The following is a 15,117-nucleotide window of genomic DNA, read 5'->3' as shown; positions in this document are numbered from 1 at the left end:
GGAAGGAGGGGAAGGAGGAGGTGAAGGAGGGGAAGGAGGAGAAGGAGGGGAAGGAGGGGAAGGAGAGGAGGGAGGAGGGGAAGGAGGGGAAGAAGGGGAAGGACAAGAAGGAGGGGAAGGAGGGGAAGGAGGAGGAGAAGGAGGGGAAGGAGGGGAAGGAGGGGAGGAAGGAGGGGAAGGATGAGGAGGGGAAGGAGGGAAAGGAGGGGAAGGAGGGGAAGGAGGGGAAGGAAGGGAAGGAGGGGAAGGAAGGGAAGGAGGGGAAGGAGGAGGAGAAGGAGCAGGGGAAGGAGGAGGAGAAGGAGCAGGGGAAGGAGGGGAAGGAGGGGAATCGTTGGGGCTGCAGTGTAGAGCTCTCTCCCTGCTCCCGCTTCCCGCCTGGGCTGCAGTGCAGGCATCAAACAGGGCGGAAGCCTAAGCAGTGAGAAAGGAAGGAGGCTATTTTTAGCACCGTGGCCAGGGTGTGAATGTTGGTAGAACTGAGCAGGGCCTGAAGCTGTCTGCATGATAGAGGGAAGAAAACCTGTTGGTTTTTAAAGGTCAAAGGCCAGGTGGAAAGTTGTGTCCCCATCCTGGGGAACACCCCGAGTGCTGGCGAGACGCCAGCAAGAACTCCACCAGGTCACACACACAGGAGATTCGTGCTGTTTCTTTTCCCTTTTCAACCTCCAGTAAATTCCTGTTGCAGCGATGAGACCATGCCCAGAGGGGAGTGATGAAGATGCCAGTTCATGCAGGACTGGGCGAGGTGGGGGGGTGTGCCCGAGGCAGCACCAGCAGTCCCTCCCACTTCCCACCGTCTGGGCTCCCCTCGCCCCAGCGGGTGGTGACGTCTGGAAGCCTGCAAGCCTGGTCCAGGTGAGCAGCGGAGAGACGGACAGGAATGCACCTCTGGGGGAACACCTCGCCTTCCTCCTGCCGGTGCCAGCTCACTCCACGTCCCCTGCGCCTGTGCAGGACAGACGCACTGTGACTCCCGGGCACTGCCAAGAGTCTCCGAGCAAAGGCTGCTGACGTCTGCTGGGGACAAGACAATGTGCAAGGATAGCGCTGCTGGGACGCTTACCTTTCAACTCGGGATATGCCAAGAGTGACAATACTCACACCCCCTTTTAGGGAAGGGGGCATTCTCTTTTCTGGGGGTATCTCGAGTCTTTGGAGTCCTTGCTTAGGTCACAGGGTCAGGAAATGTTTCCAGGAAAGAAAGAACTGTGTTCACAGTGCAAGGTTTGGAATGTGGCGGTTTCATGGGAAGAAGAATCGTGACTGAGGAGAAGGGCAGAGATGTGCTGAGAAGCGCTGAGTGGAAGGGGAGAAAGCCTAGCCGCGTGGCCGAGGACAGCAGAACTTAAGGGTCCACCTGAGTGTGCAGGCTTTCCATTTGACTCTCCACTAGTGGTGAGTTTCTCAATATTCCTCCTGGGGTCAGAGGACAGCACTAGGAGCAGAGGACCCAGCTCCGATTCCAGTTCCGGCACCGAGCTCCTGGGTGGTGGGCCTTAGTTTCCTCATGTGCACGAAGAGTGGTGGGCCAGGTGGCAGACACGCCTCTCCTCGTCCCCCAGTTCCTGTGTGCCCCGAGGAGAGGGGCTCTGACAGGCTCCCCGAGGGCAAGTCAGCTCCTGACTGCCTCGTGGCTGCTGTCAGGAAGGGTCTCGTCTGCATGCGCGGTGAGTTCAGGGAGAAGCCTGCCCCAGCCTTGGAGGGTCCGTGGTTTCCAGGGCAGCGAGACAATTTCTGCAGCTCACACTGCCCATCTTTAGCTTGCACGATCCCTGAGTCAGTGGAGGCTCAGAGACAGCAGGTCCTGGAGTGCCAGCAGGACAGAACCAACAGGTTGGTGCAGACGGGGGAAGGCGGGGGTGTCAGGAAAAGCCCGGAGGTTGCTCCAGGATAATACTGCTGAGAAGGGCCTGGGAAAGTTCCTTTTCTGGATCGTGGGCTGCAGCCCTGGCTTTTCTGCCTGGAAGATCTGTAACTGAGGAAGATGGCCTAACTTTTAAACACAAGAGGTGGGGGAGCGGAGGGAAGAAAAGACTGAAAAATAAAGAGAAATGTCAAGGCTGCACCCAAGGCATCTATCCTTGAAAGAACCCTTCTCTTGAACTGATTAGTTGTCCAATCATTTTCGTCCCTTCCTTTCAGTGTGCAGGGCATGCCCCGAAACTGCAATACCTTGGAACTGGAACTAGATAAAAGTTAAGGTCCTGAGATGGAAAAGCGTGAAAGACTAATTCCTAAAGGCAATGGGCATTTGCCGGTGAGGAAATCTGTACTTCTATCAATTTTTTTAGGAAGTGAGAAGGTGCAGCTTGGCCAGGCATCATGGGAAACGACTTGGTCGGCTTGGCAGAGTCAGTGTGATCCCACGCGGGCTGTGCTTTGGACCCCCAGAGAGAAATGATAGTGGCTGGGGGAAATCAGGAGCAAGGAGGCAGCGGCAGCCCCGGGAGTGACCTCTGACGCCCGCTCCCAGAGCCGGTTTCAGCCAGCGGCGTCTGGTCTGCCACCTGCATCCCAACACAGGTGACACCAAGGCCTGCCCGAGGCCCAGGCCCACAGCAGTGCAGGACGGGTCCGGGCCTGGAAATGCGGCCCAGCCGGTATGCTGGCGGGGCTGAGCAGAGAAGAGGAGCAGCTGGGCTCATAAAGGAAACCCCGACTTGGATCTCACGTGTCGGGGTGGCTCTGGCTTGGGAAGTGTGACGAGGAAAGGGAGGAGGGAAAGGGGCCGTGGGGCGGGCAGAGAACACCGTACTCACCCGTGCATCCTCTCTGTCCCGGCTCCTCCGCTAACCTGTGCAGCACAGACACAAACGATACACTGAGGTCACAGTCGGGGTCTCTTTGCCACCCGGATGTTCACCTGGGGCCTCCCTGACCCATGGGCTCCTGGGCTTGCCTCTCCCCTTTTGCTCCCCGTAGGTCGACTTTGCCCGACCAGGTATGAAAACAGAGGTGAGTCACCCAACCTACAACCAGCAACTGCAGCTGACCTAATAGAGCCATGGAAACAAGTGCCTCTCAGGAGGAGGAGGACGATAATACTAAAACAGAAAGGAATCTGCCTTAAACCTAAGGAGCAGTTACATCAGGGGGCACCATCCGTGTGGTTCTGAAAGTGAACAAGGTGAAAATGGTCTAAACTATGATAGGAGCAGTAGTTCCTTCCCGCAGACGTATCTGCTTGGGATGCTAAATCACACTCCTGTTCACCCTGAAATCTTGAACGATCGCCTGGACCCTCAAAAGCCTGTATCTGTTCTCACCAAGGACCACTGCTGGCAGTCTACCAGACACGCACTAGCGTTAGGTGTGCAAACCGGATTTATAGCTTCCAACACCGTGGGGGCAGGTTCTGGGAGAGGTGATTCTGAAGGACACAGGGACATAAAATGAGGCCGTGGAGCAGCTGAGACGAATTTAGGGCTCTGAGGTAATATGGGGGAAGTTCTGTTAGCCTGCGTTTCATCTATATAGTCTTGGTTGTAAGTACTGACTCCTCAAGGTGAGGGGATGCAAAGTGGGAATCCAGCGGAGCAGGAGCATTCCCCAGGGTGCAGCCAGACAGGGAGCCAGGGCAGGCAGGGAGAGGCCGAGGCAGAGGTGAATGTGGCTGGGAAGTGTGGCTGAGTCGTGAGTTCTTCAAAAGTGCCCATTTGGCTCTCACAGTTTTTGCACTGAGCAGACTATGCCTGACAGGGTGCTGACCCAGTTGTGTTTGTATTATGTCAGCATGATTTCAACCCCAAAGAAGCAAATTGCTCTCTCTTTCTGGTTGATACTTATTGCCCTCTAATGCCTAGGTGACAGTAGTTACGGCTACCTCGGTCTATAGTAAGATCTCACGCCTAGATCACAGTGGAGAATCAGAAGGTCCGTCCATGGTTTTAGAACTATACCCACGTAACAGCCACACGTTAACTACAGGGACATATCCCAGGACCTTATACAATGCTGAGAGTCAAACATCCTTTTTAAACCCTACCCATCTCTCACCCCAACTCTTAATACTCTTCCCCTTGGGGATGACACCTAAAAGCCACAGAAACAGAAATTCAGGCATTCTCACGAAAACATTTCACACAGATGTACAAAGCAAGAGGTGCAAAGGAAGAAGAGATGTTGACAGGGCAACACAGGTGCCAGGACAGAGGGACCCTGAGGGCACCGGGTACCGGACAAGGGAAGCCACACCCAGTCCCTGTGTGAGACAGAGCCTACATCCAGACTTGAACCAGGTCTAAGGCTACAGTCTGTGGTCAGGGCAAGGCCCAGGTGGTCAAGGCACAGTCCTCTGTGTGCTTCGGGGGAGCGGGGCAGACTGAGGAAAGGCCATGGGAAAAGCTATTGGGAAGGGAGTGGGGTATAAGGGAAGAGAGGCCAAAGCAGCAGCTGTTAGGTCTTCAGCCAAGAACATTCCACATGAACGCCGGGATCTGGTGGGACCGTGTGTGCGTGCATGCGTGTGTTTGCAGCATGTGTTTACATAAGCGTAAATCTATCTCTGTGTGTCTCCTCTTCTCTTCACCTCTTGCACTACAACCCTCCTGCCTTATTCCTAGTCCCCCATCGGTATGCGGAAGTCCGTCTTCTCTCCATTTCTTTGCCGCATTTCTAGATGTTTCAAACACCGCTGCCCTCTACTGCTGACCTTTTGACGGCCATGCCAAATACTTCATTCTCAGCAATTCATCATAGCTATCGTCCACTTTCTCCCAGGCCTTGCTCTGACTCACTCGATGATTTCAGCACCTGGAGTACATTTTTCTTCTCTCCGTTTCTTCCTTGGCAATTCCAGTGTCCTTGCTGACAAACTTCAAAGACCTCACTCTCTTATCCGCACCAGCCACTATGGGCAAAAGCTCCGGACACACCCCTCCCAAGATGCTCCCCCTTTCCCATCACAACTTCCTTTCCCGTATCCACTTCTTTCCACCCTTCCTTAAGACTTCTCTCCCTTCACGTGGTCTCGCAGTCGGCTCAGACTAAAGCATGGGCACTGGTGTTAGAGACACCTGGGCTGAGTCCAGGCTCTGCCACTTACGGCCTCACGTTGTTTAACCACCCTGAGCCCTGTCTAGAAGCCTTCCCTCACGGGGCCGTGGAATCAAACAGGAAGAGTGTGTTACGTGCAGAGCATTTAGCAGGGACCCGAGAGAGCTGGGCCGGCTCCACCTCAGGCTCCACAGCCTCCTCTGGGCAGCCACCCACTTCTCTCCCGGACAAAGTGCTCTGCTGCCCACCAGCCTGTTTATTTCCTTACGTTTATGAATCTACTGACATCCCACTACATGCCAGGCACCGTTCTAGGCACTGGGGATACAACCTGAACAAAACAGACCGAAGTCTCCACCTTGTGGAGCTTATATTTTGAAGGAATCCAGCAACTGGACATATTAATACATCACAGAAATAACAGCTAACTCTCAAATGTCCAAAGAGAATTGTGTTATCTGTTCAGGGTAACATAGAAACATGAAGATTAAGAGCATGAAGTTTGGAGTGAGAAAGACCCAGCTCAAATCCAATCTTTACCACTTAATAGCTAGTTGATCTAACTTTCTCTGCGCCTGTTTCCTCATTGGTAAAGCGGGGATATCATTATATTACATATCTCACCAGGTCGTTGAGGACTGAATGAGATTATACATGGAAATCAGTTAGCACAGCTCTTTTGAACATACATTATTTTTAAGAAGGTTTTATATACAATAAAATGAGGAAGCATTACTGTCCCGTGCTGATACCTTTCTCTGTTGCTTTTAATTCCTCCGAGAAGCCACAAAGCCATCTGGCTCTTCTGTCCACAATCATCTCTGCCTTTTCAGAAACTCTTCTTGTATTTATAATCATACGCTCAAAGTTCGATGACTAACTTTTCCTGCCACTTCCTTTTATCTCCTATTTATTTTGCATATCTTAATTTTGCTCTCCTAACTGTATTACAAACTCCTTGAGGCAAGGGGTCACGTTTGGTGTTTTAATTGCATCTACTTCCTGTATCCCATCCGTCTATCATAGTGTCAGGAGATCAGGAAGCTTTTGTTGATCCACTGACACAACCACCTCTAGGGAAAAACTTGATGGTCAGTTGGGAAAAGTAGGGAGAAGGATCCGTGGGGGTCTGAAAGCTCTGGGGAAAGGTGGCAGCAGGAAGGAAGGCAGAAACAAAGGGGAGGGGGGATTCCGTTCAGGGGCTAGGGCTCTGGCTCCCATTCAGACTAGGGGTCCTGGAGCTGCCTTTAGCTCTGTCTTTCCCATTCTGCACCTTCTCTTCTTCTTCCTCTGCACCTTCCCCTGCTGTGAAAACAAGTCCAAGGAGGCCAGTGACCCTTCGGCACAGTAGAAGCATAGGAGGAGGGAGAAGTGAGTAGCTTAGGAGGCTTGGGAGGAAACCCTAGCTAAAAGCTCATGGCTTCAGGTCTCCAAGGGTGCTGAAATCACCTAGTCTGCACCCTGTGTGGTCCATGCCCCAGCATCATGTCCCCATAAGCCCTGAGCCCAGAGCAGTGCAGTCTGATGTCACCCACCCAGCTTCTGGCTCTATTGCTGGCTTCTCTAAGGTGATGATATCTACTAAGGTATATGGCTAATACCTTGCATTCAGGTTCAAGAAAACAATGATAAAAGTGTACAGCAGGGAATACCTAGATGAACACTGGCTTTCGTTAAAAACAAAACAAAACAAACATACAAAAACCTGGTTTTAGCTGATGACAAACTTAAAATGACTGAACAGTGCAAAGTGGCTGTGTGGAAAAAAGCTAATGCCATCTAAGGTTACTTTCCCTGGGGCCTGCTCAGGGCGGTGGCAGAGCTCACCGTGCTGGGGGTGGAGTGGGGGTCAGGGGGAAGACCCCTTGCAATGTGGAGACGTGCTCAGCCCTGGAAACGCATTTTGAACCAGGGCCTTGCAACACTTGGGCACACGGGATGGTCAAGTGAAACCCACGTCACATGAGGAATGGCTGAAGGAACTGTGAACGGCTGCCTAAAGAGGAGAGGCTGCGGGAGAGCCACGTGACCTGCCATCAAACACTGGAAAGGCTGACATGAGAGGAGGGGCTGGGCTCATCTGGGCAGCTTTAGAGGGAGGAATGAGGATCAGTTTGCTATAGAAAGGCAGATTTTGGCTCCCTGATAAGGAAGAACTTCCCAGTGAGGAGAGCTGGTCATGAATGAACTCGCTGGGAATATTCAAACAGAGGACTTTTATATCAGGCAGCAACTGGATGAAATGACTTCCAAGATCCTTTCCAACTCTAAGAGTCCATCATTTGTGAAAAGATTTCAGAAAAGATGAGGAGGGCAAGCTATGGATATAAACAGCAGGTCCACGCCGTACAGAATACATGGAAGATAATTTGAGCACCTACTCTCATCCTCATGAAAATCTCGACAGTGATGGTAAAAACAGGTTGGGGACTTCCCGGGGACGCAGTGGTTAAGAATCCGCCTGCCAATGCAGGGGACGTGGGTTCGAGCCCTGGTCCAGGAAGATCCTACATGCTGCGGAGCAATTAAGCCTGTGCGCCACAACTACTGAGCCTGCGCTCTAGAGCCCGCGAGCCACACTACTGAGCCTGCATGCTGCAACTACCGAAGCCCGCCCGCCCTAGAGCCCGTGCACCACAACTGCTGAAGTCTGTGCTCCTAGAATCTGTACTCCACAACAAGAGAAGCCACCACCATGAGAAGCCCGCGCACCGCAACAAAGAGTAGCCCCCGCTCGCCACAGCTAGAGAAAGCCCGTGTGCAGTAATGAAGATCCAATGCAGCCAAAAACATAAATTAAAAAAAACACATGTTGGTGTTGGGCTCTTCCACTCACTGAGAAACTGGCAGCCTGGCATGTAAAGGGAGTTTACCTCTGTGTTTGATAGAGATACTGGGCCATGTGTGGGGCTAGTCCACATCTACCATGGACCTAGAGTGGAGCATCAGTGAAAGGGGCCCTCGTGGGATTGCAGACATGATCCCTTGTCCTGTGCGGGGATAAGGGCAGTGTGGTGGTAAGAGCGTCGCTTAATGTTCAGACCTAAGCTCTAGGACCAGCTTTGCCCCTTCAAGCTGTGTAACTTTAGGCAAATCTCTTTTCTGATAATCACTCACCGCATTTCTAAAGTAAGGGGAGTGGACAGTGCGATCTCTAAGGTACCTTTCAAATACATTACATGGTTTTGTTAAAACTATCCTTTCTTACTAGGAGACATTGCTGAGTATCCCCATACCCTTACTTATTATGAAGCTGTTTGGTCTCTATGTGCTTTGTGTTTAATGATGTCTAGTCACCTCCCAAACTAGTGTGATGAGCTCATGAACCACTCATTTTGCACAAAACCTAATACGTGGCCATGAGGCATGAGTGTGGTTAATTTCCATGTCTGAAATCCCCTAAGAAATTCCCTCCAGAAGTGGGATTTCTGGCATCTGTGGGAGCTATGTTAGGGAAGGGACTTTCTAATCACCCATGAGGTCATCTCAAAGGTGGTCATCTCTTCTGTTTATGTGTGTGTGGAGGGGAGCAGTGCTTCTAAAAGGGATTGAGAAATGGTACCAGAACGGAGACAGTGTTACTGTAATGCTGCCTGAACAGGAGAACTGGCATCTTAACTGTACTGAAAAAACCAACACAGGCCACACACTTATTCTCTTCTAAATGAAAACAGCAGATCTGAGAGCGAAGCCGTGGGCCAGACCTTGGCCTGGTCCCATGACAACACTAAAGGCATACGCTTTCTCCTACAAAGGTCTGAAGGAGTACATGAGGCTCGCCTTCCCTAAGCGCACGCACAGATGATTTCAATGTATTGTGTTTCAATAAGTACATGTGTCTGAATAGCCCACAGAAAACCTGCTTTATATTTTTATTCAATAACCTTGTTAAGCTAGTTCAAGGTATCCAAAAGCATTACATTAGGTGGAAAGACACAAAAGAGGGCCATCTGTATGAGTGACCCACAGCACTTAGGAAGGGAATGTGTTTGTTTAATATATAACACGGGAATCTGACCACCATAAAAAAGATTAGCAAAATACCTGACGGCTACAAAACTGATGTAATCATGGGGATTCTTGAAGACATGCTGATAATGGGAATGGCATTCTATTTTTTCTCTCCTTCCCGGGTATTATGTAAGGGGAAATATGCCATGAGGTAAGGGTCTCTGGAAAATCACTGAAATAGCTAAGAGACAGACAGACTGAGAAAGAAGTCATAGATAAGACTGAACATGAGGAACGAAGGAAGCAACAGACTCAGGTCATGAACTTCCAGTGAAATCAGAGCCTCGTCATGGACAAAAGGAGAGAATAGGGTTTCAAAATCAAATCAAACAGGAGAGAGCAGAAAGGCAGCCGGGAGAAAGTCCAGCAGCTTTTGCAGCTGATGCGGTTCCAGTCATCCAGGAACGCTCTGGAGCGAGACAGCTGAGCAGGCCTAAGGAAAGAGCAGCTGTGGAGGAAGCACAGATGGAAGACAAATTAAGGGAGGAAGGGGCCTAACTGAGCTGCATTTCTTTAAGGTCGGAATTGTGTTTGCTCCACAGGGCATACTCTTAAGAGGAACCTAAACGTGTGATTATCTCTATGTGATCACGTGTGGGAGAGAGGCTCCCAGGATGAAGGCATCCAGCGCATCCCTGGAAGGCAAGACGACCGCGTGGTGAAATTAGGGAGACGCTTTACCACGCAGTGAGGCGGCGAGGAGGGCGCGGAGGGGGAGGTGGGAGGCTGGGCGGGCGCTGTGGGCGTCACCTGAGTGGAGCTCCTTCACCAGGGATGACATGGTGCTGGTGATGGAGTCAGCGGCCACCAGCAGGTCATTGCGGAGGTCTCTCCTTGTACCTGAGGGCAGTCAGAGCAGATGGCGATGCCAGGTGGGTCGGGGGGAGAGAGCTGAGTGAACGCCTGGGTCGGCGGGGCCCTGGGACTCAGGGCAGAACTCCTAGGGGGAGATGGGCCGAGCAGCTCTGCCCGCTCCCAGGCCGTCAGGAGCACCGGTACCCAGGTCTGTCTGTGGTCCTCCTCCCTCTTCTCTACCTGAAGAGCAGGACCCTGTCAACTCCATACTTCTCAGCCACAATCAAAGGAGGTGGATTCTAGAACAAATGCTCAGGCAGGACTTACTCGCCAGCTCCACCTCCCTGCTCTTGTCTCCGCCCCAGGAAGACTTCCTGAGCTGCCTTGTCTTCCCCCAACCACATAACATCGCTGGCCATTAGCTCCACAGACAAGGAGGCTTCAGCAAGGTCCTGTTTAGAGTTCCACTCCTTCTCTTGTTTGCTCTAAGGACTTTCCAGGCCGAGTGCCCGACTTTGGGGATGCTTCCATCCAATTCCTCCGGAGGAGGCAAAGCCCAGAGGACAAGGCACTTCCCACAACCCAGAAAAAAGAGCACAGAAGCCCAGGAGGCCTGTACTTCGCACATGTACAAAGCCTGCAGACCTTCTGTTGCAGACCAGCCCATCTAATGAGAAGGGGTCAGCGCTTGACTTATTTTTACTGTATGTGAAAATCTGATCATTTAAAGCGAAGTGCACAAAAGAAAAGAAACTGGGAAAACCTCAGTAGGAATCTTGTCCACGTTTCCAAACCCCCTCAGCGCTCCATTATACTCTGCTCCCGGACTCACCCTGGGCGAAGGCCTCCTGCACGTCCCCGCCAACTCCGCTCAGCGGGTCCTGCGGGCAGTGGGTGGGTGTGGAGCCAGCGGAGGTGGAGTGCACGGGCATGGGCATCGAGCGGCTGCCTCCGTGAGTGGGCGACGTCTGCGGCGATCCTGTGGCCTGAGCCTGGGAGAATCAAAGAGATAAAACATGTCATCTCAGGTGCCTTACCTCTTTGAGGAAGGGGAAAGTCCTTTTTTTCAGTCAACCTGAGCCAGCCCAGGGCTTCAGTTCAGTGGTGCAATGCAGTGCACGATCACATTTGAAAGGAAGGAGTCAGGCTGCCTCCAGCACTGGTGAGAGGAAGAAAAGGGAAGGAAAGGGAGAGAACAAAGGGCGAGGAGGGAGAAGAGGCAGCAGGAACACTGAAGAACGGACTAAAAGTGGGAGGGAAAGGGGTAGAGGCGTGCACAGGGAGGGGGGGCCTTCCAGGTGGACAGATGGAGCAGAGTAGCTGGTTGGAGCATCTGGGAGGGGCTGGGGTCACACAGCTGGGAAATAATATACAAACACCTTTGAGTTTTGTTTGCAAACACATTCAGGTGCATTATTTCATTTGATCCTCATAACAACTTGTGAGTAGAAGGGGCACATGTTGTTTTGTATCAATTTTACAGAAGAAAAACAAGGATGAAGAGAGGAAGAGCTCTGTGTCAGGCTGCACGTCTCGTCAGCGGGAGATGCTGGAACAAGCCCTTCTACTTTAAGGGCAATGACACGTGTTCTGCGCCTCTGCAGCTGCCAGGCCACAGGGAGCGTGCCTGAGTTTGTGGGTCAGGAGTCTAGCTGCAGGCTGTTCCCAGGAGCCTGGTCATCTGGCCCGTCATGCTGCACTCGTCAAGCACACACAGTGAGGTCTTCTGTGGGCCATCCCGTGGGGACTAGGTGAGAATGGACACACACATTTAGCGGAAACCAAACTTTCCTTGTGAGGCTCTGCCTCAGTTTTGGAGAAAGCGTGGAGCAATGGGATCAAATTTAAAAGCTCCGGTTAAAGGGAGCTCGCTGAGATTTGGGCTCTGCTGCTCTTCAGAGGAAGGGCAACTGAGGGTGGCATATAGAGCGGGGTTTTCTTTGGAAGCAAAACTGGGAAAATATAACCCAAAGTGTGCAAATGAGTTCAAAGGAAGATAATTATCTTTTGGGATCTGGCTCACAAACCCCGCGTACAAACAGAACCTGCCACCTCGAACAGGCTGACAGGCTGGGTGCACAAAGCCCCAGCTCAACGCTTCACCCAGCGTGAGCACCGGACCAAACGGAAATGATCTGTTCTCCATCGTTCTTGCTTTGATTCGTGTCTGTGTGTTTTAATTTGAGAAACTTAAAAAATACAGAAAGCTTAAAAGTGGAACATAACAGACCACTCAAATTGATAATTAATATTGTGTCAAATTTATTCCAACCTAAAAACACTGCAGATAAATCTGAAGACAGCTTTCACCACTAATTCTTTCCAGCCCCCTCCTCTCTTCCCTTCAGAGGCAGCCACCGTCAAAGGTTTTGGTGTGAAACTTTCTACCTATGTGTACATATGTAATTATGAATAATATATGATATTTCGTGCCTTTAAATTTTGCATGAACGGGTATCATACTGCACATATCATTTTGCAACTTGCTTTTATCATCTAGCATACTTTAAAAAATGTTATTGAAGTATAGTTGATTTACAATGTTGTGTTTAATTTCTGCTGTACAGCAAAGTTAGCATACTTTTTGAGATCTTTCCATGATAAAAATAAATATGAACTTAGACCCTTACCTCACATTATATACAAAAACTAACTTAAAATGCATCATTCCAAATATAAGAACTAAAATTATAAAACTCTTAGAGGGAAAGATTAGACAGCGACTTTTCAGATATGACACAAAAAGTATATACTACAAAAGAAAAACAGATAAATTCGACTTCATTAAAATTAAGAACTATTTTTAAAGGACACCTTTAAGAAAGTGAGAAAAACTCAGAGGATGGGAAAAATTTTTGCAAATCATATATCTCATAAGGGACTTATATTAGGAATATCTACACAACATGGTAAATCAACTATACTTCAATAAAAAAATTGATTAAAAAAAAGAATATATAAAGATCTCTTGGGACTTCCCTGGTGGTCCAGTGGGTAAGACTTTGTGCTCCCAATGCATGGGGCCCGGGTTCGACCCCTGGTCGGGGAACTAGATCCCACATGCATGCCACAACTAAGAGTCTGCGTGCTGCAACTAAGAAGTCCGCAAGCTGCAAGGAATATCCCGTGTACCGCAACTAAGACCTGGTGCAGCCTAAATAAATAAATATTTTTTAAAAAAGATCTCTTACACTCAATAATAAAAGGACAGGTAACCTAATTTAAACATAGGCAAAGGATCTGAATGGTCATTTCTCTAAAGAAGATATGCAAATATCCAATAAGCATATGAAAAGATGCTCAATATTATTGGTCATTAGGGAAATGCAAATCGAAACCATAATGAGCGGGACTTCCCTGGTGGTGCAGTGGTTAAGAATCCACCTGCCAATGTAGGGGACACAGGTTTGATCCCTGGTCCAGGAAGATCCCACATGCCGTGGAGCAACTAAGCCCATGCGCCACAACTACTGAGCCTGTGCTCTAGAGCCTGCGTGCCACAACTACTGAGACCACGCGCTGCAACTACTGAAGCCCACGCACTCTAGGGCCCGCGTGCCACGACTACTGAAGCCCACACACCTAGAGCCCGTGCTCTGCAACAAGAGAAGCCACCGCAATGACCGTGTACTGCAACGAAGAGTAGCTCCTGCTTGCCGCAGCTAGAGAAAGGCTGCACGCTGCAACGAAGACCCAATGCAGCCAAAAAACAAAACAAACAAACACAAAACCCAAAAAACCACAATGAGCTACAACTTCACACCCACTAAGATGGCTATAATAAAAAAGACAGATAATAACAAGTGTTGACAAGAATGTGGAGAAATCGAAATGCTCATAAACTGCTGGTAGGAATATAAAACTGGTGCAGCTGCTTTAGAAAACAGTTTGGCAGTTCCTCAAAAGTTTAAACACTGACTACCATATGACCCAACAATTCCACTCCTACATGTATATACTAGAGATAAATGAAAATCTATGTATATACAAAAATTTGTACACAAATGTTCATAGCAGCATTATATATAATAGCCAAAAAGTGAAAACAAACCCAAATGTCCAGGGACTTCCCTTGTGGTGCAGTGGTTAAGAATCCGCCTGCCAATGCAGGGGACACAGGTTTGATCCCTGGTCCGGGAAGGTCCCACATGCCACGGAGCAACTAAGCCCGTGAGCCATAACTACTGAGCCTGTGCTCTAGAGCCTGTGAGCCACAACTACCGAGGCCACGTGCCACAACTACTGAAGCCCGGGCACCTAGAGCCTGTGCTCCGCAACAAGAGAAGCCACCTGGGGACTTCCCTGGTGGTGCAGTGGTTAAGAATCTGCCTGCCAATGCAGGGGACACAGGTTCGATCCATGGTCCGGGAAGATCCCACATGCCGTGGAGCAACTAAGCCTGTGTGCCACAACCACTGAGCCTGCGTGCCACAAATACTGACGCCTGTGTGCCGCAACAAGAGAAGCCACTGCAATGAGAAGCCCGTGCACCACAACGAAGAGCAACCCCTGCTTGACGTAACTAGAGAAAGCCCGCACGCAGCAACGAAGACCCAATGCAACCAGAGGGGAAAAAAAAAAAAGTGTCGGGGAGGGCATGGAGAAAAGGGTACCTTTGTGCACTACTGGTGAGAAGGTAAACTGGTGTGGCCACTAGGCAAAGTGGCATTTTTCCTCAAAAAATGAAAAACAGGACAACCATATGATCCAATAATCCCACTTCTGTGTATATATCCAAAGAAAATGAAAACAGGGACTTCCCTGGTGGTCCAGCAGTTAAGACTCCATGCTCCCAACGCGGGGGCCCTGGTTTGATCCCTGGTCAGGGAACTAGATCCCACAACTAAAGATCCCACATGCTGCAACTAAAAAATCCTGCATGCGGCAACTAAAAGATCCCACATGCTGCAATGAAGATCCCGCGTGCCACAACTAAGACCTGGCACAGCCAAATAAATTAAAAAAAAGAAAAGAAAATGAAAACAGAATCTTGAAGAGAGATTTGAACTCCATACACACTTGTTCACTGCAGCATTATTCACAATAGCTAGGATATGCAAACAACCTAAGTGTCCATCAACAGATAAATGGATAAAGAAGATGTGGTATATATGTACAATGGAATATTATTCAGCCGTGAGAAAGAAGGAAATCCTGCTGTGTTATTTATGGTAAGTGAAATAAACCAGACAAAGAAAGACAAACACTTCATGGTATCATCAATATGTGGAATCTAAAAAAAAGTCACACTCAGAAACTGAGAGTAGAAAAGTAGTTGCCAGGGGCTGAGTGGTGGGGGAATGGGGAGAGGTT

General features: G+C 49.8%; 1 protein-coding gene across 6 annotated transcripts in view; it reads right to left on the bottom strand.

Annotated features, from left to right (window-relative positions):
• Window positions 1-749: 749 nt before the first annotated feature.
• The window catches only part of DTNB (dystrobrevin beta), a 242,703-nt gene continuing 228,335 nt past the window's right edge, over window positions 750-15,117 (bottom strand). For 2 of the 6 annotated variants that reach the window (XM_079941143.1, XM_079941140.1), the window contains 4 exons: window positions 10,637-10,796; window positions 9,760-9,849; window positions 2,763-2,797; window positions 750-1,017 (listed from right to left, as the gene is read on the bottom strand). In XM_079941143.1, coding sequence (XP_079797269.1) covers window positions 2,793-2,797; window positions 9,760-9,849; window positions 10,637-10,796 — 255 coding nt within the window. In that variant the 3' untranslated portion in view covers window positions 750-1,017; window positions 2,763-2,792. Of the gene's footprint in view, window positions 1,021-2,762; window positions 2,798-9,759; window positions 9,850-10,636; window positions 10,797-15,117 lie in introns of all 6 variants that reach the window. The other 4 variants (XM_079941139.1, XM_079941138.1, XM_079941141.1 and 1 more) reach the window with 4 other exon arrangements.

The sequence above is a fragment of the Stenella coeruleoalba genome, assembly GCF_951394435.1.
Source record: "Stenella coeruleoalba genome assembly, chromosome: 13".
NCBI lineage: Eukaryota > Metazoa > Chordata > Mammalia > Artiodactyla > Delphinidae > Stenella > Stenella coeruleoalba.
This window is presented reverse-complemented; position numbering and strand designations above follow the sequence as displayed.